The 25,376-nt window shown below is 39.3% G+C and overlaps 1 protein-coding gene across 3 annotated transcripts in view; it reads left to right on the plus strand.

Annotated features, from left to right (window-relative positions):
• zgc:152904 (uncharacterized protein LOC767777 homolog) overlaps positions 1-25,376 on the plus strand; it is a 376,010-nt gene that overhangs the window by 332,075 nt on the left and 18,559 nt on the right. For 2 of the 3 annotated variants that reach the window (XM_067442286.1, XM_067442287.1), the window contains exons 9-14: positions 5,170-5,320; positions 8,995-9,182; positions 11,767-11,863; positions 14,559-14,732; positions 24,309-24,428; positions 24,727-24,848. In XM_067442286.1, coding sequence (XP_067298387.1) covers positions 5,170-5,320; positions 8,995-9,182; positions 11,767-11,863; positions 14,559-14,732; positions 24,309-24,428; positions 24,727-24,848 — 852 coding nt within the window. The remainder of the gene's footprint in view (positions 1-5,169; positions 5,321-8,994; positions 9,183-11,766; positions 11,864-14,558; positions 14,733-24,308; positions 24,429-24,726; positions 24,849-25,376) is intronic. The other variant, XM_067442288.1, reaches the window with a different exon arrangement.

Consider the following 25,376-nt stretch of genomic DNA (forward strand, 5'->3'; position numbering starts at 1 on the left):
ATTACACTTTACAACAGATAAATAGCTTATATAATACTGTATTAGTCCTGGTGGCCGTTAAGAGTTGCTCTGGCTACAGTTAACACACTCCAGCTGCTGGAGAAAACAGCGGTGACATGTTTGGTGCGGCAGACAAACTGATTGCGATTGAAAGTCATCACATGTAAACACCAGATCGGTTTAGATAACGTCTCATGTAAACAGCCCACTAAATCTTTCAATCGGTACAAAAAAAGTCATCATTTTTTGTTCATTTTTGTGGTCGCGCAAAAATAATTACTGTCCGTCACTGACTAGGAGGAGCAGTCGCGCGCAGTCCTACATCACCGGACTAATCTGCCTAATCTTCACGGTACTTTAGATCGCGGTGGAAACGCAGACAGCTGCAGGTCTGGGGGGAGAAAAGTTCCTGTAAAAAAGTTCCTGGTACAAATTGTTCTGGGTAATTTTGGTGGAAACGGGGCTTAAGTAACTTTGGCGACTACAATTCAACTTATTCTACTTACCCGAACCCTAACACATATAACCATAACCTACCAGTCTACTAATACTCTAATGAGAGTTAGTTGACATGTTGTTGAAAAAGATACCTATTTATTCATTTGCTTATATAGTATTGAAATAATTTATTTTAAAAAAGTGTACCTTGAAGCATTCCAACTGCACTGCACTGTTCTGTTCTCAGGTTGCACTACTTGCAAGTAAACACTGAAAAACATCTGATCGTGTGACAATTCTTGCTTTTTGCACATCGTACTGTTATTGCTTCTTGTCCGTGGTTGCACCTCCAAGCAGGAAAGCGGTGGAAAGATCCATTTTCGAACTTTTTCCCAATGGCGATTATTGCGCCGTTACACCCCAAAATGCAGCAACGGTTTACCATAGTTGAAATAATGGCAAAATAATCAAATTAAGACACACGACTGAGAGGGAGTACGTCTATAAACAGTGCGCAGTAGTCCGAGCAGCAGTAAAGGAGGCCGTCAACATGGCCGCCACGCCAAGTAATGACGTCACAATGCACAAGCCCTATTATCATTAAGAAAATATAAATTTTCACTGAGTGTAAATAGAATCTAGTTGCTATTAACACTTTATTAACACTGCCTTTTTTTATTCAGTAAATGTGATCCTGTGAATGCATTTGTCTTGTTCTGGTGTGTCAGCTCTCGCTGTCCGTGTAGAAATGAATCGCGGGCATTAGTGGGAAGGAAGGGAAGCCTTTGGGTCCCGGTTCTGTTAGCCTAAAATAACGGGCCGTGTCAAATAAAACGCACAGCCGCTGCAGGACTGTCAGGCCCTGAAGAGAGTCCGAGGCTTCAGGCGGAGGGTGGACACATATCGATTTCTCAGGGAAAGCGAAGAACACTGATCATTAAAGAGGGCGTTGTGGGACGGGCTCCGTCTAATCCCCTTATATTCACAGTCCCCGTCTCACCGCACAGACCACATTACAGCCGCACCACACACATTTATTCTCAGTGTCAATGAGAACGGCTCATTTGCTGTTGGGTTTGGTCGCATTAGCTGATCAATACAATACTTTTTCAGTTCAGCTGTTTTCTTCGGGTTGCTGATATGATTCTGTCAGGGTTATTGCAGCAACTAAAACTAGAGATGCACAGATGTATCGATTTAAAGCAATTATTTTCAGTGTTTAAAAACAGTCGATTATCAGGGCTGATGATTATATCCCGTCAACCGAAAGCAGTTAGAAAAACGTGTTCAGGCTGCGGCTTACACAAATCTCTCTTGTGTTGAATTCAGGGCAGGTTAACATTCACAGTCACGTTAAAGCAACTCTTTTTGACCCTATCAATCACCCGTAGTTTAAGTTTGCCAGGTCCGAGTTTTTCCCTGTAACAAACATTATTTGTAGCACGTCTCCCATCCATTGATTAATCTAATCGGAAGATGCGCTACAAATAATTTTGGTTTGTTCTTTCGTAAAAAATATCGGATATAGTCACCGAAATCGAAATTGTGGATCAAGACTTGCAGTGTAAATGCAGCCTAAGTCTCATCTTTCAAACTGCCCTTTTTATTACAAAACTCAAACAATAACTGTCATTTTGATACTCTTACCTGTGACGGATCGCTGTAGCATCTTTCCTTACTCTTTACTACAAGTTATAGCATGAAAAAAACATGAATGAATATTAGGTGTGTTGAAAGATACAGTACAACTTACTGAAACTGTATCATGTAATTGGTGTTTCAACCACGGAAAGATGTCAAAGAAACATCAGGAAATTTACATCAGGAAAGTTATCTGATCTTCACAGTTCATTAGTCAGCTGTAAAAAAAACTCTTCTAGAGAGAAGCTTATTTACTGTTAATTAGATATGCATGCTTGAATAAATTGTTTATGAAGATACCTTATGTGCAACTGAGTTGCAGACAAACATCTTAGTTTTTATTTGAGTATAATTATTATATCTGAAAATAAATAGTAGTTGAAAATATTTATATAATATAATATATTAGCATTATGCAAACAAAAATCGTAATAATGCAAAATGAACAAAGTAATTAAAAATAAATGCTATAGAAAAAAGAGAGAGATGAAATAAACACGGCTTTAAGTTTTTCAGGAGGGTCTAACAGAGTCACATGGACTATTTTAACCCTGAAAGTGTTAAACAGCTGTCTATGGAGGTGTGTGTGTTTAACAGTGTGTGTTGTGCATATGTGTTTGCTGCACAGAGCCTGTTTTGAGCCGTTTTTTGTTAAGAGTTGTGTTGCTTGGAATGAGTTTTGCAGGTGAACTGTTTAGCTCAGCTGAATGTCAGTGCAGACTGTAGTTAGAGTTTTGCACATGAAGCTCCAGTTGTGCTCACTGTTGTTTAGCAATCAGAAAAAAACTGGAGGACAGTAATAGAAACTGATTCAGTATAAGACCTGCATTCCCCTAAAGAAACAAACTGTCCATGTCCGGTCGAATAAGATCCAAACCAGATTAAAACGTGCCAGAAACACCAAAAATAATATATAGTAATGGCAAAAACACACAACTAAATTGCTAAAATTGATTAAAAAGGGGAATGTTTCACTAATTCCAGATGGGAGGGAAGTAAACAGTCCGTGATTTGGGTGGGAGGAGTCTTTGAGAATAATTCTCACTCTCTTTAGGCAGCGTAAATGTCTTTGACACTGGTGTTTTTTTGTTTGTTTGTTTGTTTTTGTCTTCTTTTCTTTTCTTTTACTTTTGGCACACTTCAACCTCAAAACACTTCGCCATTTGCACTTTTATGGCCCCAAACATCGTACATGTGTGTATGTATGTGCATATATGTGTATATGTCTGTGTATATGTGTGGCTATATGGTATCTCAATGATTAAAGCACATTCAGTATTATATTGTACTTTTACATATGTTTACATATTAGGCCACCAGGACTAATTTGCACTTTACATATGTTTACAGTTATCTGCATTGGAAGCTGGTCTCTGTTTTTTTTTCACACTTGCAAGATGTAAAATGGTGTATATGCAGGTCCTTCGAAAATATTAGCATATTGTGATAAAGTTCATTATTTTCCATAATATAATGATAAAAATTAAACTTTCATATATTTTAGATTCATTGCACACCAACTGAAATATTTCAGGTCTTTTATTGTTTTAATACTGATGATTTTGGCACACAGCTCATTAAACCCAAAATTCCTGTCTGAAAAAATGAGCATATCATGAAAAGGTTCTCTAAACGAGCTATTAACCTAATCATCTGAATCAACTAATGAACTCTAAACACCTGCAAAAGATTCCTGAGGCTTTTAAAAACTCCCAGCCTGGTTCATTACTCAAAACCGCAATCATGGGTAAGACTGCCGACCTGACTGCTGTCCAGAAGGCCATCATTGACACCCTCAAGCGAGAGGGGAAGACACAGAAAGACATTTCTGAACGAATAGGCTGTTCCCAGAGTGCTGTATCAAGGCACCTCAGTGGGAAGTCTGTGGGAAGGAAAAAGTGTGGCAAAAAACGCTGCACAACGAGAAGAGGTGAGCGGACTCTGAGGAAGATTGTGGAGAAGGACCGATTCCAGACCTTGGGGGACCTGCGGAAGCAGTGGACTGAGTCTGGAGTAGAAACATCCAGAGCCACCGTACACAGGCGTGTGCAGGAAATGGGCTACAGGTGCCACATTCCCCAGGTCAAGACACTTTTGGCTGTAAGCAAATTTTGCATGTCATTGGGAAATCAAGGTGCCAGAGTCTGGAGGAAGACTGGGGAGAAGGAAATGCCCAAATGCCTGAAGTCCAGAGTCAAGTCCCCACAGTCAGTGATGGTCTGGGGTGCCATGTCAGCTGCTGGTGTTGGTCCACTGTGTTTTATCAAGGGCAGGGTCAATGCAGCTCACTATCAGGAGATTTTGGAGCACTTCATGCTTCCATCTGCTGAAAAGCTTTATGGAGATGAAGATTTGGTTTTTCAGCACGACCTAGCACCTGCTCACAGTGCCAAAACCACTGGTAAATGGTTTACTGACCATGGTATTACTGTGCTCAATTGGCCTGCCAACTCTCCTCTCCTGAGAATCTGTGGGATATTGTGAAGAGACAGTTGAGAGACGCGAGACCCAAACACTCTGGATGAGCTTAAGGCCGCTATCGAAGCATCCTGGGCCTCCAGAACACCTCAGCAGTGCCACAGGCTGATCGCCTCCACGCCACGCCGCACTGAAGCAGCCATTTCTGCTAAAGGATTCCCCACCAAGTATTGAGTGCAGAACTGAACATAATTATTTGAAGGTTGACTTTTTTTTTGTATTAAAAACACTTTTCTTTTATTGGTCGGATGAAATATGCTAATTTTTTTAGGTTTTCCTGAGCTGTATGCCAAAATCATCAGTATTAAAACAATAAAAGACCTGAAATATTTCAGTTGGTGTGAAATGAATCTAAAATATATGAAAGTTTAATTTGTATCATTACATTATGGAAAATAATGAACTTTATCACAATATGCTAATTTTTTGAGAAGGACCTGTATATGTACATATTGCATGTATATTTATTTTTATATAAACTGTATTTGCACTTCTGGTTGGATGCTAACTACATTTCATTGGCTCTGTACTTGTACTCTGTTCAATGACAATAAAGTTGAACCTGAATCTAAATCTAATTCACTAATGTGGATTGATTTGTTTGTGTTTTAGAGTCAGGACGGCCGTGTGGAAGTGCGTGGACGGCATGGAAAATCGATGCTGACCATCAGCGGCGTTCGGCTCTCGGACTGGGGTCGGTTCGACTGTGAGGCTCTCAGCAGGATCGGAGGCCATCAGAAGAGCATGTTCCTGGATATCGAGTGTAAGATGCACAAAAAAACTCTGCTAATTCTACATGGGGATGTTTGTGAGAGCTTCTGTACATGTGCAGTTAAAAATACGTGCTTTGCAAACACGTACTGTACAACACCCTAGCAACCACAAAAAAAGTGACTATTGAGCCAAAGTTACACCAACTTAAAGCCTCGTTATGCCGTTACTCTGTAGCCTTTCCAGTGTGTATTTCTTGCTTAATTATTTTACAGCACTTGAAATTAATGATTCTGAGAATTCTACACAAAAGGAGAAACGGCCCTCAGTGGGGCTAATTATGGAAGGAACACTTCCCAAGTAATTAATTCCTCATATTCGTGTTAATTTCCAGGTCCGTCTCCTGAAATGCCACACCGTTGTTTGGATGTAGTTAGTTGGGTCACTCGTGGTCGAATATAACCTTCATAGATATCTGTTTTATTGCTTTAAATCAAGTCATCTTTATTTATATCGCGCTTTTACAATGACGATTGCGTCAAAGCAGCTTCACAGTGTTAAACAGGACAATATTGCAACAAAATTAGATTTGGCTGTACAGTCGTACTGGAGAAAACAGTGATGTTATCAGCTTATTTAATTTATCATATAGCGACAATGCTGGCAGATCAGTGATAAAGTTGATACAGTTAATTTAGAAATTATTTTTATTTGTATATTTAATTGAATAACTTGGATCATAATCTTACTGTCCCCAACTGAGCAAGCCAAGCCAAAGGCGACCAAAGGAACCGAAACTCCATCAGGGCATGATGGAGAAAAATAAACCTTAGAGAAACCAGACTCAGTTCTCCTCTGGCCTATTAACACACAGTGTGTGATTATTATTCTGGCAACCTTACAGGTCAGAAATCATATTAGAATATTGAACGGGTTATGGAGGATGATGTGTCGAGTAAACAATTACTAAATGTAAATATTCGAAAGATCGGAGTCGTCACGCCAGAGACGGGTCTATTGAGGATGATGAGAGAAATTCAGCGGCGACATTAATTGACGCTCTCTGCAGACACTTCGGGGATGCGTTGGTCAGGATTCGAATTCATTTGTCTGTTTCGTTCATTAGGCTAACATTGCACATTAACGCCACTGTGTTTAGTGCTGCTGAACATCTGTCACAATCGGAGAAATGTGGTGAGATGCTAATGAAAGGCTCTGAATGCACGGCCTTGACGTCGTGTCAGATCGTCAGCGTGGAGGTTCACGGCCAGCGTGTGAAAAAGGACGCTCTGAATGAGCTAGCCAAGCGTTACCGGGCTGCTAATGAACTCATTTATTTAGTACGGCCGCTCGTCTGTGCTGCTCCTTAGATGTGACAGAGAGCACAGCATCAATCTCTCTAATGGAAACCTGCGAGTCGGCGCTTAAAACTGAAGCACAGGATCACTTTTAGCTCTGCGGAAAATGCATTTCATCTTTGTGACTTGTATCTGTTTAGCACAGACGCGTCTGATATCATGGAATGAGACTGTAAAGTCTTTCTTTGTCGCAGTCAGTATTACTCTTCTTTAAGAGGCCCGTTCACCATTCACATCAACATTAAAATACACGGAAACAAAGTCAAGGTACGGCAGTGCATCTTCAGGCCAGTGTTATTTTAATCAGTGTTATTTTTTTAAATTATATTTATTATTTATTAATATGTTTAGAATTTTTATGTTTACCTTTTTATTTTTAGGTAAACTTTAGTAAATGTATTATTTACTAAATACGCTTTAGTTTACATTTCATTTTATTTCAGTTATAGACTTTTTATGGTTTTCGTTTCAGTTAATCATTTTGATACTCTTATATTAATATTTTGAAGACATTTTATATTTTCCTTTTTTATTTGAATTTAGTTTAAGTTTTAGTAATTTAGTTGTGTGTTTGTATACATTTTTATTTAAGTTTTAGTCAAATTATATGAAATTAAACTGAGAAGTTTTTATATTTAATTTTATTTAACAAACTTAGTTTTTTATGGTTTTGCTTTTAGTTAATCACAGATATAGTGTGTGTGTGTGTGTGTGTGTGTGTGTGTGTGTGTGTGTGTGTGTGTGTGTGTGTGTGTGTGTGTGTGTGTGTGTGTGTGTGTGTGTGTGTGTGTGTGTGTGTGTGTGTGTGTGTGTGTGTGTGTGTGTGTATATAATTTTCATTGTGTAACACAATGTTTTGAAGCTGTTTTTACATGGTTTCTAGCTGGTCCAAACTGGTCTACATGTGACATGTTGAAGTAGAAGACCTGAAATGTTTCAGGGTTAGTTTAAAGGGTATTCAGACGCTTGTTAAATAGTTAATATAGTTATATTAATATAACTAAATTTGTTATAGTTACAGTTATAATATACAATGCTATATATTAATTCTAAAAAACTATTTCAACAAGGTAATGTTTAAATGATAATTAAATTCAAATATATTTATTATAATGTCATCTCACACATGGATCTGCATTCAATTAATTAGCATCAAACAAACAATAAAATCCTTATTCTCAGTGAATAAAGATTACTTATTAAACGAAAAGGTCGAAAAAAATATTGCACAACCCCCAAAAAGGTGGCGATGTGCATTATAGGTTATGTAAATCACCATTAAACAAAAGAAGAGGAGGAAGTAGAACGGCACACTCTTTCTTAGCATCTGTTTTCGTGGTTAATCATCGATTCGTCACTCTGTTGAGAATGTCTTGTGTGTTAACCGGGAACATATTCTGAGTTTTCTGAACTTACTCCGGGACTCGTTTTTGGAACCAGCATACCTTGAGTCAGCAAGGTTTGGGTTAATCAACCGAGAGTTAAGGGTTTACAGTATGGTGGTAAGTTAAAGGGTTAATTCACCCAAAAATGAAATGTCTGTCATTAACTCCTCCTCCTAATGTCGCTCCACACCCGTAAGACCTCCGTTCATCTTCACACACAGTTTAAGATATTTTATATTTAGTCCGAGAGCGTATGCAAGTGTATGCACACTATACTGTCCATGTCCAGAAAGGGAATAAAAACATCATCACAGTAGTCCATATGAGACATCAGTGGGTTAATTAGAGTCTCTTGAAGCATCCAAAATACATTTGGGTCCAAAAATAACAAAAACTACGACTTTATTCAGCATTGGCTTCTCTTCCGCGTTTGTGTTCAATCCTCAAATAAAGATTCAAACGGTTATGAATCAGAAAATCGATTCATGGTTCGGATCGTGTGTCAAACTGCTGAAATCATGTGACATTGGCGATCCGAATCATGAATCGATTCACTGATTCATAACCGTTTGAATCTTTATTTGAGGATTGAACACAAACGCGGAAGAGAAGCCAATGCTGAATAAAGTCGTAGTTTTTGTTATTTTTGGACCCAAATGTATTTTGGATGCTTCAAGAGACTCTAATTAACCCACTGATGTCTCATATGGACTACTGTGATGATGTTTTTATTCCCTTTCTGGACATGGACAGTATAGTGTGCATACACTTGCATACGCTCTCGGACTAAATATAAAATATCGTAAACTGTGTGTGAAGATGAACGGAGGTCTTACGGGTGTGGAGCGACATTAGGGAGAGGAGTTAATGACAGACATTTCATTTTTGGCTGAACTAACCCTTTAACCTTACTTTCTGGTCCAAAAGCCTGCTTGAACACATTAGGTTCTGCCAGTATTGAATATCTGTTGCTCTTTTTCCAGATGCCCCGAAGTTCCAGACTAATCAGAGCATCTACTACTCATGGGAGGGAAACCCAGTGAACATCAGCTGCGACGTCAGGTCTAACCCTCCAGCCACGATGCTTTGGAGACGAGACCGCTTTACCATCTCTAGTCAAGGGACCAGCAACATTCGCATTCACACCGCGGAGGGACGCTCGCTTCTGGAGGTTCAGTGACATTACAGTCTTTAGTACTTTATTAGGGGCCGAGCCGGGGTGTGTCTCTTAAAGGGGTACTTCAAGGGTTAGTTCACCCAAAAATGAAAATTCTCTCATTATTTACTCTCCCTCAAGTTGTTCCAAACCTGCATGAATTTCTTTCTTCTGCTGAACACAAGGGAAGATGTTTGTATATAAGCAGATTTTGAGCCCCATTGACTACCATAGTATTTTTTCCCTACTATGGTAGTCAATGGGGCTCAAAATCTGCTTATTTTTTTAGTTTTGGGCTATTTTTGGGCTCCTTGTGGGCTAGTTTTGGGCTCGTTGTGGGCTCGTTTGGGGCTAGTTGTGGGTTAGTTTGGGACTAGTTGTGGGCTCGTTTTGGGCTAGTTTTGGGCTCGTTTTGGGATCGTTGTGGGCTTGTTTTGGGCTAGTTGTGGGCTCGTTGTGGGCTAGTTTGGGACTAGTTGTGGGCTCGTTTTGGGCTAGTTGTGGGCTCGTTGTGGGCTAGTTTGGGACTAGTTGTGGGCTAGTTTGGGGCTAGTTGTGGGCTCGTTTTGGGCTAGTTTGGGACTAGTTGTGGGCTAGTTTGGGGCTAGTTGTGGGCTCGTTGTGGGCTCGTTGTGGGCTCGTTTTGGGATCGTTGTGGGCTAGTTGTGGGCTCGTTGTGGGCTAGTTGTGGGCTCATTTTGGGCTAGTTTTGGGCTCGTTTTGGGCTAGTTTGGGGCTCGTTGTGGGCTCGTTGTGGGCTCGTTGTGGGCTAGTTTTGGGCTAGTTGTGGGCTTGTTTTGGGCTAGTTGTGGGCTAGTTTGGGGCTAGTTGTGGGCTCATTTTGGGCTAGTTTTGGGCTAGTTTTGGGCTAGTTGTGGGCTAGTTTTGGGCTCGTTTTGGGCTCGTTGTGGGCTACTTTTGGGCTCGTTGTGGGCTAGTTTTTGGCTCATTTTGGGTTCGTTTTTGGCTCGTTTTTGGCTAGTTTGGGGCTAGCTGTGGGCTAGTTGTCGGCTCGATGTGGGCTAGTTTTGGGCTCTTTGTGGGCTCGTTTTGGGTTAGTTTTTTGCTCGTTTGGGGCTAGTTGTGGGCTAGTTTTGGGCTCGTTTTTGAATAGGTTTGTTCTGAAAACTTGGCTAACCTTCTGTTAGCGCATTCACAAATTCAAGGCAGCATTTAAAAATTGTTAAAATAAATCCCCATATATGCAAAGTATTTGCTTGTTTTCAAGAATGACCTCACTGCTGACATGATCTTATCGCTTTAGCACTCCTTGCACACGTGAGTTATTGCACACGATTTTGATATTTTTAATGTTTATTCGTCGATTCCGATGTCGTGCCGATAATATCGTGCATCCCTACTCTTGAGTCGATGGCAGCCCATAGAACCACCAAAATTACCAAATTTGGCAAATCGATAGAAGACAGTCTGAACATTAACCACAGTGATTTTGGAGTCTCTAACTCAATCCTAAACACAACACTCAATTTTCCCATATATGACATTTTTGGGTGGTGGCCATTTTTCCCATTTTTATGTGAAATGCTATATTCTATTAATGCATTGGCATATCATTACAAAACTTGGCATGGGTCTTTGGCATGATGCCTTGAAGGTACACAAAAAGTTTTGGGCAGCGCCACCTTGTGGTCAAAAGCTAAAATACTAATTTCTAATAACGATTCCTTCAGTCATATTTGGCCAATTATGCCATGGCTGGCTGAAATTGCTGTTCAGTTACATTGAAAACCTCCTTTTCCGAACTCATCCTAGCCCGTTGGTCAGAGTTTCATCAGATTAGACTTAGGTTATCTTCAGACCATGCCGGCCAATAGCTACAGATTTTATGTTGATAGAAAAACCGTAGGCGAAGCGTTTTTCGTTTAACGCATTAACAAATCTGATGATGTATCTCTGCAATGCTTTGCTCTATTGACACCAACATTTGTGTCATTGTCACTCCACACCCAATAATTGCTCCTTGCAAAAAGATTATTGAATTATAATTTACAAGACTATACAACTTTAAAATGCCAGGCTTAATTCAATGTGTTACTTGCCAATTCTTTGTAGTTTATTTTGAAATTTACTAGTAATTTCTAAGTGAAAATTGTTTATACACCAATTTTTTGACTAGAAAGACAAAACTGACCATAATAGGTGGTTTATGCTAGGTTATTGCTATTTAATTGACTAAATCTGATGCTTTTAGTGTTGTTGGCATAGCTAAAAGCACCTTGTCACTCTAATGATGTTCTTCAAGTGTATTTCTGTCTTTTCCATCACAAATATCAAATATAAAACATTCTTAAATCAAGATGCATTTACTTGAGAAGCAAAATGACTTGTTTTATGAAACATTTATCAAAACGAATTGAGTTTATGCATAAAAAATAAAATAAAACTCTCAGTGGGGTAAGAAAAATAAAGTTACTTAGTTATTTTTTTTAAACCCATTATCAGATATTTTCAGATAAAACTCACTTCATTTTAAATAAATTCTTCTGAAAACGAGACGTAATATCTCCAGTCGTTTAGCATCTGAAGCAGACGTATCTTGATTTAAGATTGTTTAGCTCTAGTTTGTGTGTATCCACAGGTCACTCCAGTGTCCGACAGGGATTTTGGACGCTACAACTGCACAGCCAGAAACAACATCGGCGCTCGATACCAGGAGTTTATATTAGCACAGGCAGGTGTGTGTAACCAGAACCTCGACGAACAAATACTATTACTACATTCTCTTGATACGTCCAACATGAGATGTTTTATTCATTTTTAAAACATGTCCCTGATCTTTGAAAGATTTAGCAGAGGTGGACAAAGTATACAAATCTATTACTTGAGTAAAAGTACTACTGATCAAATATTACTCCGTTACACGTGAATGTTCTAAAAACTAATTTTTACTGAAGTAAAAGTACAGAAGTTTTTAAAAGTATTTAAGTATTAAAAGTAAATTTCCGCATTATTTTATTATTTTTTAGTGATGCTCCATCTGACATACTAGCATACGACTAACTTAAACTCATTTAAAGCTCCCGTTCTTCGCGTGTTTTCGAAGCTTTGATTATGTTTACAGTGTGCAATATAACATGAGTTCATGTTTCGCTTGTAAAAAAACACAGTATTTTTCACGCAATTGCCTGATCTGTACAGCGCTGTTTCCTCTGTCCTAAAAACGGCCTGATGATTTCCTTGTTCTATGAAGTCCCTCCTTCAGAAACACGTAATGAGTTCTGATTGGGCCAGCGCTTCCCGTGTTGTGATTGGACAGCAGCTTGGCGCACTTTGCCCAGAAAGGTCCCGCCTCTTACCATAACGGGGCGATGACAGCGCTGAATGCGCTCTTCTCCCCTGGGAGAGCAACGAGACCACGCCCCCTATTTTGCGTGTTCTTGTGGGCGGAGCTTTAGTCAACAAACGGTTCTAGTGACGTCACCACAGCAGGAAGTGCAGCGGTGTAGTCCAAACCGGCCGCTCGCTGTCGGCTTTGAAAGGGAACTTCTGTTAAATAAAACATCTCGCTTGGCATTGAACTTTGAGCTTTATAATTTGACAGGTATTATTTATGCTCTTACAGCAACATTACACACTAACTAAAGTTTGAAAGATGGAATCGCGAAGAACGGGACCTTTAAATACTTGTAGAAAAGTTACAAAGCTGCTGTCACTTTAAGGCCGAATGCACGGATCCAATACACTGATACACATCTGATATTCTCCCAACTGCTTACCCTTCTCTTTCTCCCAGATGTTTACATTTTTTACATTTTATAAGACACAAAAATAAGACTAAAAAATGCTGGGTTAAAAACAACCCAAGTTGGGTTGAAAATGGACAAACCCAGAAATTGAGTCGTTTGAACCCAGTAAATGGAACACTTCAAACAACCCAATTTTTGGGTTTGTCCATTTCCAACCCAACTTGGGTTGTTTTTAACCCAGCATTTTTTTAGAGTGCATGCATCAAGTGTTTGCCAACTAAACTAATCTGGATTTTTTGTCAAAACTGAAACATACTTTCAAAGTATGGCTATGATTGCAGACACTGTGCCGAGGAACCAATGGTCTTCTTCCATTTTGCTATGAACTGATCAGTGTTCAAAAAAAGTTGGGAAACTTTATATGACCCTATAAGAGTGATTACTGATAGACTGTCTGCAACAACAACAACAAAAAACCTTTTAAAGAAGGAAAAAATCATCCACCGGCTTTCAAAGCTGCGACAGAAACGACTTTCGACTTCGAGGACCTTGATAGAAATGTAGTGGAGTAAAAAGAGGACGATATTTGTCTTTCAGATGGAGTGAAGTTAAAGTCAGAAGATTACAGAAAAAATAATACTCCAGTAAAGCACAGATACTCAAAAAGTGTCCTTAAGTACAGGACTCGAGTAAATGAGTTACTGTCCACCTCTGTGATTTAGTTTTGAATCTGTATATATCCTGATTTGTTTTCTGTCTTTGCAAGTATTTACTACGAACTGTTTGCATGCATTCCAAGTTTATCGGCTGCAGACGAAGCCTGATTATGTTCTTGAGATGATTTGAGTGTGTTTGGTTTGAGAAGAGGCAGAATGTTGACCGGAGAAACTGGTTTACGTTTGATTTAAACGTGCACTGATGTGCTAGGCATTGATGTATTTTTTTTATAAATGTTTCATAATGTGTCCTTCCCATCTGGCCACTGCTAATTTCACTGAAGCTAATCTTCTGTAGTGCCACATGATTTACCAGTGAGCTTACTAATAGAGCAGAGTACTGCCCTCCTTTACTGTAGAGCTGCTTAATATGCCATGAAGGGGTTCAGCTCCCTTCAGAGCAGACTTTTTTCGGACCCATTCAATATATATATAAATTGATTTGACAGGCCTTAGATACATAAACATATTTGAACATATCAGAAACATATTTGGCATTTAAGCTCTTTCTTATATACAGTATATATATATATATATATATATATATATGATGTCTGAAACAGTAGAAATGGGTTTATAAGAGAGTTCACTCAGGCAGTGACAAATGTCTTTGGTGACACGAATGATTTCTCTTGAACAGGAAGTTGAATTGCAGACGGCGTCCTGTTGAGCGATGACACTGAAGTGCGATTATCTCTCGTCACTCACTAACACGGCAGCACAAATGATGATGTATTCTGAGTTTCTACAGTCCGCCGTTTATCTGATGCTCTGTCATGAGTTTATTCTGCATTCATGCTTTTTCACAGGATGAAAAGTGTTGGCCTCTTTATTTTCCACTGCCGGTCAGACGTGCTTCACAAGCTACAGTAAAGATAAACAGCTGAGCTATGAAGGTGTAGACTATGTTTAAGAATAAAATACTAATGTTGTAAGCATTTATTATTCTCCGTTGTGTTCTGTTGCAGATGTCCCGTCGAACCCGTACTCCGTTCGGCTCACCGCCGTCTCCCAGCGTCTCGCCACCGTCACCTTCATGAAGCCCGACTCTCACGGTGGCGTCCCGATCAGCTATTACATCATCAACTACAAAGACACGAGCACGCAGGATTGGAGGACAGTGAGATCACATGGGGTCCAGAGTGAGTGTCATGTGAGCAACTGCCCACTTTAAACAACATTTTAAAACCATTTTTACACCATGTAATATAAGTCTCAGGTGTCCCCATAATGTGTGTAAAGTTTCAACTAAAAATCCTCCACAGATTATGTTGTAAAAGCCCATTTTTGAGTTGAAGGACAAACATGCTGTTTTCATGCATGTATCTTTAAATGCAAATGAGCTGCTGCTCTCCGCCCTCTTTCCAGAAGAGGGTGGAGCCTGTACAGCTCACGCCTCTGATATTCTGCCCAAAACTAAAACATCTGTTTGGTTTTGATGATCATATCTATCACGCTCACGTGACACTGCAGTTCTTCATCGTCATGAGAGTTTATGATCTGATGCGTTTAAAGCCATATCAGTCTAAACTTCTGATATATGTTTTCTGAGTGCATGCATGCACGCACACACACACACACACACACACACACACACACACATACGTTTGTTTTTGTGACATATGGGGACATTCCATAGGCGTAATGGTTTTTATACTGTACAAAACCGTATTTTCTATCCCCTTACACTGCCCCTAAACCTACCCATCACACACACACACACACACACACACACACACACACACACACACACACACACACACACACACACACACACACACACACACACACACTGCCCCTAAACCTACCCATCACAGGAAACATTCTGCATTTTTACTTTCTCATAAAAACTCCTCCTGTGTGATTTATAAGCCTTTTGTAAAGTGGGGCCATGGGTAATGTCCTCATATTTCACCCTCTCCTGTAATACCTGTGTCATACCCATGGCATTATACACGTTTGTGTCCTCATATGTCAAAAACATGCCCACACACACACACACATGAAGCACGCACAGAGAAAGCTGATGTCAAATGGAACGTCCTGTGAGTATTAAACTAAGTTATCTTTCACAACTTATTGCGCTTAAACTGTCAAAAACACACACAAGGTTACAGTTAAACATGCCGGACTGTGTACAGATCACTGAGGGGCGGGGTCTATGCGAATAGGCGGGGTTTGCAGCAGTCATGGGCGGGGCCTAAGCATGTGTGACGTCACAGTGCATAGAAACTGCAAACAGCTTGTTCTGAGACACTGCTTATGATTTACGGAGATTAAAAAAGAGGAGTGTGTGGAATTTTACCATTATAGGGTGGTTTTGTACACACACTGCCAACACATTTATGTTCAAACCATGTAAAAGTGAATTTTGCATAATAGGTGCCCTTTAAATTCAGCATGAAATGTGAATTGAACTTGTCTTTTCGTCCCTACCTGTATGTCCAAGTAAAACAGCTTCTGAAACAAAATCAAATGTGGGCGGGGCTTGATTGTGTCTGAGGAATTGATTGGATGGTTGTGGTTTGCTATTGGTTGATTTTATGTGAGTGACAGCTGACACCTCGTCAGAGAAGAAATGTCGCTCCAAGAGGGAGAGGGAGTTATTCTGGTTCAAGATTATGAATATAACACAATAGTGATGTGCAAATGAAATCGTTTAGCATAAACACTGCAATATGTTTTAGTTTTTGGCAGAGTATCCGAGAAGTGCTGGGCAACGATTACAATTTTTAATCACGATTAATCGCAGTATGTGCAGAATTCAATAATGAATACAAAAGTGCAATAACATTTGCAAGCACTTTAAACAAATAAGGTGCTTTTTACAGCAGTTAAAAGTTAGAAACAGTTACAGTATTTCTTGTAAATATCAACTTAAACATTAATTTAATCAAATTAAATTAAATTGGTGGTATAATATTGATTGTGTAGTAATATTCTCATCAGTGTTCTGTCAGCGTTAATATGAGCCGACTTAAATCTGCATATTTGTGATATTCACCCCAGGGCGTTATTTAATTTGATAAAGGCCATTTTTTTTAAATCTTATTAAATGTATGCATCATCTTTCATGTTAAATTCTTACATTTGATTAATAAATTCAGTTATAATAGTAAAGACACGACAGGCTGTTACCAATCAAATTAAAGAATTTAAACTGCAAAAAATACAGCTGCAATAAATAATGTTATAAGATTGATGTTCTCAATAAAACACATAGATATCCATAATAAAGGCTAGATGTCTCGTGCGCGCTATTGGCCAATGGAGGTCGCCGTCCGCAACTTGCGGCCATCTTGTCACAGGCAGCTCGCTCACTCGTAACAGTGTGTTTTAATGGTGCATGTACTTTTAAATAACCATAAATTGCTCAATTTTCAACCGATTTTCAAACGGTTTCGTTTGTTATAAATGACAGAGATGTAGTTATGACACTACATACTTATGAATAATTATAACCATGGACTTTAATATGAAAGTAACATTGAACAGAACAGATGGGTGCAATGAACACATACACACACACACACACACACACACACACACACACACACACACACACACACACACACACACGGTATTTATGTTAAATCAATAGGCTACTAAAACTGTGTACCGAATGGCAACATGAGAAATTATATATATTTAAATACACATATACGGCTCTGAATTTTTCCCAGAGCTAGCTCTAAATATATATATATGCTTTTTTAATAAGAATATAATAAAATAATTTGTATTTAAAAAAAATTAAATAAACAAAAAAACATGCAAACTAAGTTTATTTTAACTAGACAAAAGATTGGTTGTCATAAAATCGTTATTGGTGTCAATAAAACTGAACAGCTTTGAACAGCTCGATTGTGGTCTCAGCCCCCTTGATAACGTGCACATAAGTTAGCCGTAATACACAAGCTGCACGATTAAGTCGTTTATCGAAACGAAAAGCTGCAATTTTAACGTGTTAAAGCATCCTGATTTGTAGCCATGTTAATAACGTTTGTAAGAAACCAAACCATTTGTAAATCCGTCAAGATTTCAGCGAGATAAGAGTATTTATGTTCGTACAGACCACTCATCTTACATCAGGTTCCACAGAGCCCAACAGAAAGCCTGCCTGTGACAAGATGGCCGCCGCTGATGCCGATGGTGACTCCGCCGTAAGATATCTAGCCTTTATTATGGATATCTATAATAAAAAATGCAATCATACTTTTAAACATAACCGCCAATAGGAGGAGCAAGTGATCGTCTTCATGAGCGAGTCATTGAGTCGTTCATTCAAACGATTCCTTTAAAACACTGAATCATTCAGTAACAAAACACCGCGCTGAGTGTTGCTTTCCTCTGGAACTATTTTCGTCGGTGAAATGGAACAAAAAAAGGTTGTTTGGATCTAAAATGTAAGTAACTTAATATTAATTAGGCTACTGTTTATTGAACTAGGCTACACCATTCATGCTACACAATTCACGATTGCAAAGTCGACTTGTGTTATTAACAATATCATAAATCATAATAAATATCAACAACTACAAAAAGCTCAGTTTAACCCCAGTATGTTTCTTCTGTGAGTTTATATCGCTGCTCTCTTGTTTTGATTTCTCCACGAATGTCTCTCAGAGACGGGCAGAGCGAGCCTCAACGCGACTAACGTACCAGAGGCAGAGAGACACTCATCAATCGCTGTTTACATTGAATATAATAAAAACAAAACAAAAAATCTGGATCATTCTCGCTTTTTGGTTATTTTTATATTTTATTTTGTCCCAGACAAAGAATGTCAAGCCCTTGGCTTCGGCTACAGACAGCGCTGTATTCTCCTGACCAATGATTTGTCTGTGTGTGTATTCTCCTGACCAATGGTTTGTCTGTGTGTGTATTCTCCTGACCAATGGTTTGTCTGTGTGTGTATTCTCCTGACCAATGGTTTGTCTGTGTGTGTATTCTCCTGACCAATGGTTTGTCTGTGTGTGTATTCTCCTGACCAATGGTTTGTCTGTGTGTGTATTCTCCTGACCAATGGTTTGTCTGTGTGTGTATTCAGAGGCAGAGCAACGCCCTTTCAATATAATAATAAATAACTACATTAATGCGCGATAAAATAATTGTCGGCATTAATTAATTAATGCGTTAACGCGATAATAACGCGTTAACTTGCCCAGCCTTAGATATAATATAATATAATATAATATAATATAATATAATATAATATAATATAATATAATATAATATAATATAATATAATATAATATAATATAATATAATATAATGATAGAATAAAATATACTGTATAATGTAATGATAGAAATGTAATATAAATGATGGAATGATCATCAAAACCAAACAGATGTTTTTGGCATTAGCGTTACTGGCTCCGCCCTCTTCTGGAAAGTGGGCGGGGAGCAGCGGCAGCTCATTTGCATTTAAAGATACACACAAACTGTGTTTTTTCTTCAACTCAAAAATGGGCTTTTACAAAATGATCTGTGGGAAACTTTACACTCACATGTTTCGGACACCTGAGACTTATATCACATCTGGTAAAAAAAAAAAAGGGCATTATAGTCCCCTATAAGTTTTAAAGTGAGCAGTTGAATTGTCCGTTTTCCTTTCATGGTGAGTTAAATAGAGAAAAAAACCAACTCTATTTGCTCTCCATTTAATCTCTTCTGTGTGAAAGAAACAGCTAAAATATTAAAAAGATCTCATTTGAGATGCTTCTGTCCTCTGGAGTGATAAGCTCTGCGAGTCGAACAGATCCTTTAACCAAAGGGACTGCATGTTTACCGTCTTCTCGTTTTCCTGAGAGCCATTATGGCTTCTCGAAGCGAGCCGTGTTTGCAGGATCCTGACGTGCTCCATTGTGTTTCTCTTGCTAAAGCAGCAGCGATAATGACTTGAAGCTGTTTGTTCATTAACTGCTTTTCCTTTCGTCCGAGAGTTGGCGATTCCTCTCTGTGCATTCAGCCTTTAAATAATGTTTATTGGGTTGAGCGTTATGTAAAACGATAAAAACGAATAAGTGCGAGTCATATTCCTCCAGCTGAAATGGAAAGCGGTGAGTGTTAAGAGTTCAAGATCAGATTCTGTGTAAAAATGTGCTTTTACGGTCTCAAGCTCAAATCTAGAGTGTAATTACTTCAATTACATCCACAGATTTTAATTAAGAACTCAATGTTCTTTGACTGAGTAATAACGCGCGCCGCTTTTATTAGAGCGTTCTCATGGAAATGAATGAAGGGCATCATTTAAAGGGCCAGCGACTGAAGCAGACACACACATCAGTGTTGGACTTGCTTCAGAATCATCAAAGCCTCTTGCTCAGCACTTATTTACTAGTTCATATATTAGTATTTGATAATATTATAATGTTAAATCTAATATCTACATTTACATTTATTTCACCTTCATTTAAATTCATTTTAAAGGGGGGGTGAAACACTCAGTTTCAGTCAGTGTCATGTCAATCTTGAGTACCTATAGAGTAGCATTGCATCCTGCATATCTCCGAAAAGTCTTTATTTTTTAAATAAATATATAAGAAAGATGCGCTGTTCCGGGTCTTTCCGAAAAAAGCCGAGCGGGTGGGGGCGTGTCGTGTGAGCGGAGCTAAATAATGACGTGTGTGCTGCTGCTATTGTGTTGAGTCGAGTGCTTCGTAAAGCTGTGTCATCCCTAACAGCGGGAAAAAAACTTTATTCAAAATAAAAATATGGCTTTTAATCAGATACAGCCATACATCTATGATCCGGAATCAGACCCAGAGGCTGCAGTTGAACAGGAGCAGCAGCAAAAACGACTAGAGCAGGACGTCTCTATGTGGTACGATATACACTAACTATATAATATGCTTAGCGGCTTGTGTTATTTACATATTTATACTTGAATTATATCGTCGTATTTTTGTCTTTGAAGGTGTACATGTGGGAAGTGCAGTTGTGCACGTGTGTGTGTGTGTTTACGCGTGGTTTGTGTAGACAATTGTAACGTTAGTAAGCGGACCGGTTTTGCACAGCAGGATTAGTTAGTGTTTACATAGAAAGACACGGAATAGTAGCGCATTTGAATGAAGAAGCGCGCTTATTTAGTTCAACATATTTCCCCACTCTTTGTGTATTGTTGTTTGGAGTGCTTTTACAATACACAAACATAAAGTTACACATATAGTGGCCAGCTAAACAAATGTACACGCACTACACATCGCATGCTCCATTGATCAATTAGCTATACGTGATCATGTTTGGGCTACTTGATGAGCATAGGCAAAAACACAGACATCTGAAGCAGTCTTACTCACCGCCTGCGGTTCTAACGTTGGGACCTTTATCGTTGGGACTGCTCCATCCTTCAGCATTAGGCGATCGGGAAAATCCGGCGTCGAGCTGGGCCTTGTTTATGAAACAGTCGGCACCGAAATGCAGCGAACAGATATAAACCTTTGCGCAACTCAGTTGCTGATCCGGAAAAGCAAATTACATCCACTGTTGCCTTAACGCGGGGTTTTGGGGAATCTGTGCAGGACTGTCTTGGTCTGGCAACCAAAAACGCACTTTTTGATGTCATTGTTAACAGTGTTGGGAGTAACGCATTACAAAAGTAATACATTACAGTAACGTATTACTTTTTGCTGTAACGCAGTAGTGTAAGGCATTACTAATCAATTTTCAGTAATATTTTACTCGGTACATTTCCAGTAACGCGTGCGTTACCCCCCCCCCCCCCCCCCCCCCAAAAAAAGAAAAGAAATACAATAAAAAGGAAAAGGAAAAAAAGGCGTGATACATTAACGCATGAAAAATGCAAGTTATTACCTGTTCGTGGTCATTCAATAGCCGCGTGTGGTGTCCAGGTTAGTAATTAAATACTAACTGACAGCTTCTGATATATTTTTGTATAGCGATTTACTTCATTTTCCTTCAATTCAGTACTTCAATTCATCTCCCTCTTGCTGGTGTACTTTTGGATATGGTGTGACATAGTCCAGTGAAGGCGTACGTGTTTATTGCGGATTTTACAGAAGTACCGCAGGCATGATCTCAGTCTCTGTGCTCGCGCTGGCCAGTGGAAAAGTGGCTAAAGAAGGTTTAAAGGCTCTGTCGTTTCAAAGAATAGCACAACGGCGAGCGCGTCGAAGAACGGATGAGAGACAAGACGCGCGCTGCAGAGCCAAACTATAGGCCTAATGCCTAAACAACACTTGGGTGAAGATGACAGAATAAGACTACTGCACACCGTGACACCGTCGTTTAGATTTTTTATAGCAATAAAGTAATTTAGTTCAGTTAGAGAACAGGCCGTTCAAATAAAAACGGAAGCATGAACCGAAAATGTGATCTTGAGCTGACAGATGATCGCGGAAGATTTGGTTTCAAAGTAAAATGTAAAAGCGCCTATTAAAGGGGGTTTGTCATTGTGTTGTGTATTTCATTAAGAATAATAGGCTAATTTCAAACCGAAACTAAAAATCTGCTTGGCCGCAGACAGAGCGCGCATTTACTAACGAGCTGTCATTCACTGTGTGCGCGCACTGGCGCGTTTTCAGTTCATATGGAAGCTTAACTTTTATAGGAATTCATTGAAAGCACTCGCTTTGCATCCACTCCTCCCGTTATTAATGCCCAAGCGGCAGTGCGCATGTTCCTTTCGGTTAAATAGACTAGTGATTTAAAAGCCCAGATACCGGTGATGTCATCACACTTTGATTAACCGGTGGGAAAATGTCCACACCGTCTCATCCCTACTGTACATTCGCGAGATGGATGCGTATTGCTTAGTTTATCAGAGATGAGGACAAGAACGTAGGCTAGTCAAATGCAAATGCAGTCAAATACAACCTTTTTCTAAAACCGAAATAACTAGGCTATCTCGCAACTATGTCGCAACAATAAGAAAATAACAAATGCGCATATTGTCATAACTTAGAGTTTACACAGTTCTGTTGTGTCTATGAACAGACCTAAGCTATTCCCAGATATTGCCAGATAATCACTTTACCTTTAAAATAATACTTATAACAGAGATGGATCGTCATGATTTCTTGCATTGTCTTGAGCATTCACTTTTTTGCCAATTCTCTATTGTTAGCCTGGATGGCCCATGTCATTATTCTTCATCATATCGCCTTCTACTGGATGTAAAATGCTCTCTGTCTACATCTTATAATGTTAAGAGCTACTTCTGTAGTTATTTTGGTGAAAGTAACTCAAAAGTAATACAGGAGTAATGTAACGCATTACAATTCTGAGACAGTAATATTGTAGTGTAATGAATTACTTTTAAATAGCAGTAGTAAGTAATCTATAATATATTACAGTTTGGAAGTAACTTGCACAACACTGATTGTTAATTGTGCACATCACCTGTGCAGCGCAGCCTACGAGCCAGCGCTTTGATGGGGGTAGCCTGTTACTTTCGCTCTCTCCCTCTCTCTCTCTCCCTCTCTCTCTCTCACGCTCTTCCGGTAGAATTGTCCGTAAGGCCCATACAAGGAAATTCCGCCCCCACTAACGTCAAAGGGGACGCATGATCGCAAAAAACTTGCCGAAACTTATGACTAACCGGAAGTAGTATTTTTGACAAAGAAATACTCCCATCAAACGTCCACCTTAACTTCTGAAACTTTGTCCATGTTTAGTATGGGATTCCAAGTCTTTAACAGTGTAAAAAGATCAGTATGCATGAAACAGCATTTCACCCCCCCTTTAATGGATTTAGTTTTAGGTACACTCTAAAAAATGCTGGGTTGTTTTAACCCAATGTTGGGTCAAATATGGACTAACCCAACAAATGGGTTGTTTTAACCCAGCGATTGGGTTGTGTTAATCCTGTGGTTGGGTTAAATATTTGCTCAAGACAACCCAACTGCTGGGTTAGTCCATATTTGACCCAACATTGGGTTGTTTTTTACTCAGAATTTTTTAGAGTGTAACAATAACCAATATAAACGTCATGGACATATTAAATATAGATATTAAACTGCAGACAGAGATTATTGTTCTCTCCTGTATGATAAATAGTTTGTGTTTGACATTATTCGTCTGAATGTCACTCTGGATGAAAGAGTCTGCTGAATGAATGAATGAATGAATGAATGAATGAATGAATGAATGAATGAATGAATGAATGAATGAATGAATGAATGAATGAATGAATGAATGAATGAATGAATGAAGTGAAGTGAAAGAATCATGAGCTTCTGTCTCCTGTACATGTGACGCTTGTTTGATTCAGAAACTGTTGAAGCGACAATGAGATTTATAACGATTAAATATTTTCTTTCTTTCTTTCTTTCTTTCTTTCTTTCTTTCTTTCTTTCTTTCTTTCTTTCTTTCTTTCTTTCTTTCTTTCTTTCCTTTCTTTCTTTCTTTCTTCATTCCCACCCTCCTTCCTTCCCTCGTTACTTCCTTTCTTCCTTCCTCCCTCCCTCCATCCATCCATCCATCCTTCCATCTATCCTTCCTTTCTTCCTTCCTCCATTCCCTCCTCCATTTCTTCCTCCCTTCTCTTCTTCCCTCCTTCCCTCTTTCTTTCCTTCCTTCCTTCCTTCCTTCCTTCCTTCCTTCCTTCCTTCCTTCCTTCCTTCCTTCCTTCCTTCTCTTCTTCTTTCCTTCTCTTCTACTCTCCTTCTCTTCTTCTCTCCTTCTCTCCTTCTCTTCTTCTTTCCTTCTCTTCTTCTCTTCTACTCTCCTTCTCTCCTTCTCTCCTTCTCTCAGCCACAGTTGTTCTGGCCAGTCTGGAGCCGAACACGACGTATGAGGTGAGAGTGGCGGCGGTCAATGGAAAGGGTCAGGGTGAATTCAGCCACACAGAAACCTTCCAGACGTTACCCATCCGTGAGTACTTCATCATCCGCCTCTCTTCCCTTCATTCCTCCTCACTCAGATGGATGTATTCAAACTCCCATGCTGCTTTTGTTCGTTTGAGAACAAGGACACTAAGACCTTGCCACAGTGTGTCTGAATCCAGTCTGTGGATTTCAGTGTTCGCCTCCTGCAGTGAACACTTTTAAGCTCCTTCATCATTATAGTGCTGTTTTTTTTTTTTTTTTTTTGTAATTTGCAAAGATCTCAATAGTATAAAGTAGCGGCCACATCTTCATCTCAGTCTGACTGTGTGTGTGTTTTCCTCCAGGCGAGCCAAGTCCTCCGACGGTTCACGGACAGAGAGGCGTCGGGAAGGCCTACAGACTCGGACTCATCAAACAGGACGACGGCGGGATGCCTATCGTCGAGTACATTGTGAAGTATAAAACGGTGCGTAGCTAACAAAAATATGTTCTTTCTGAATGTTTTTAATATCCTAGCCTGGATACCAGCCGAACTCGGCCCCGCCCACAACATCTGAGCTCGGTCTGGACTTGATCCATAAAGGAGTAATTATGCAGAACAGAAACTGACCAATGAGATCATCAGGGCGGGCTTTAGCCGATGATGGACAGATGATCAACAGTAACGTAATCATCACGTCATCAAAGGGGCTTGGGTTGAATTTGTTAAAATCCTAAATGGAGAGCTTGTTTTTATCTGAATCACCTTCACTATTTCTCTCAGAAATGATGATCATGTTGGGTAAGTACTCTGTGTATCATTCAATTCTTTTTTTTACAACACTGGCAAAGATCGTTTACACTCATCTTATTCTTCTAACATTACTTATTCCAGCGCGCGTGCAGACAGGGTTGCCAATTGTTTACAACAAAGCCCCAAACGAGCTCAAGAGCATTTTTGGGGGTGTTCTCTGGAAAAAATAGCGTTTGTGGGGTAAAATGTGTGTTATTTTGG

This window comes from Pseudorasbora parva, chromosome 4 (genome assembly GCF_024679245.1).
Source record: "Pseudorasbora parva isolate DD20220531a chromosome 4, ASM2467924v1, whole genome shotgun sequence".
Lineage (NCBI taxonomy): Eukaryota > Metazoa > Chordata > Actinopteri > Cypriniformes > Gobionidae > Pseudorasbora > Pseudorasbora parva.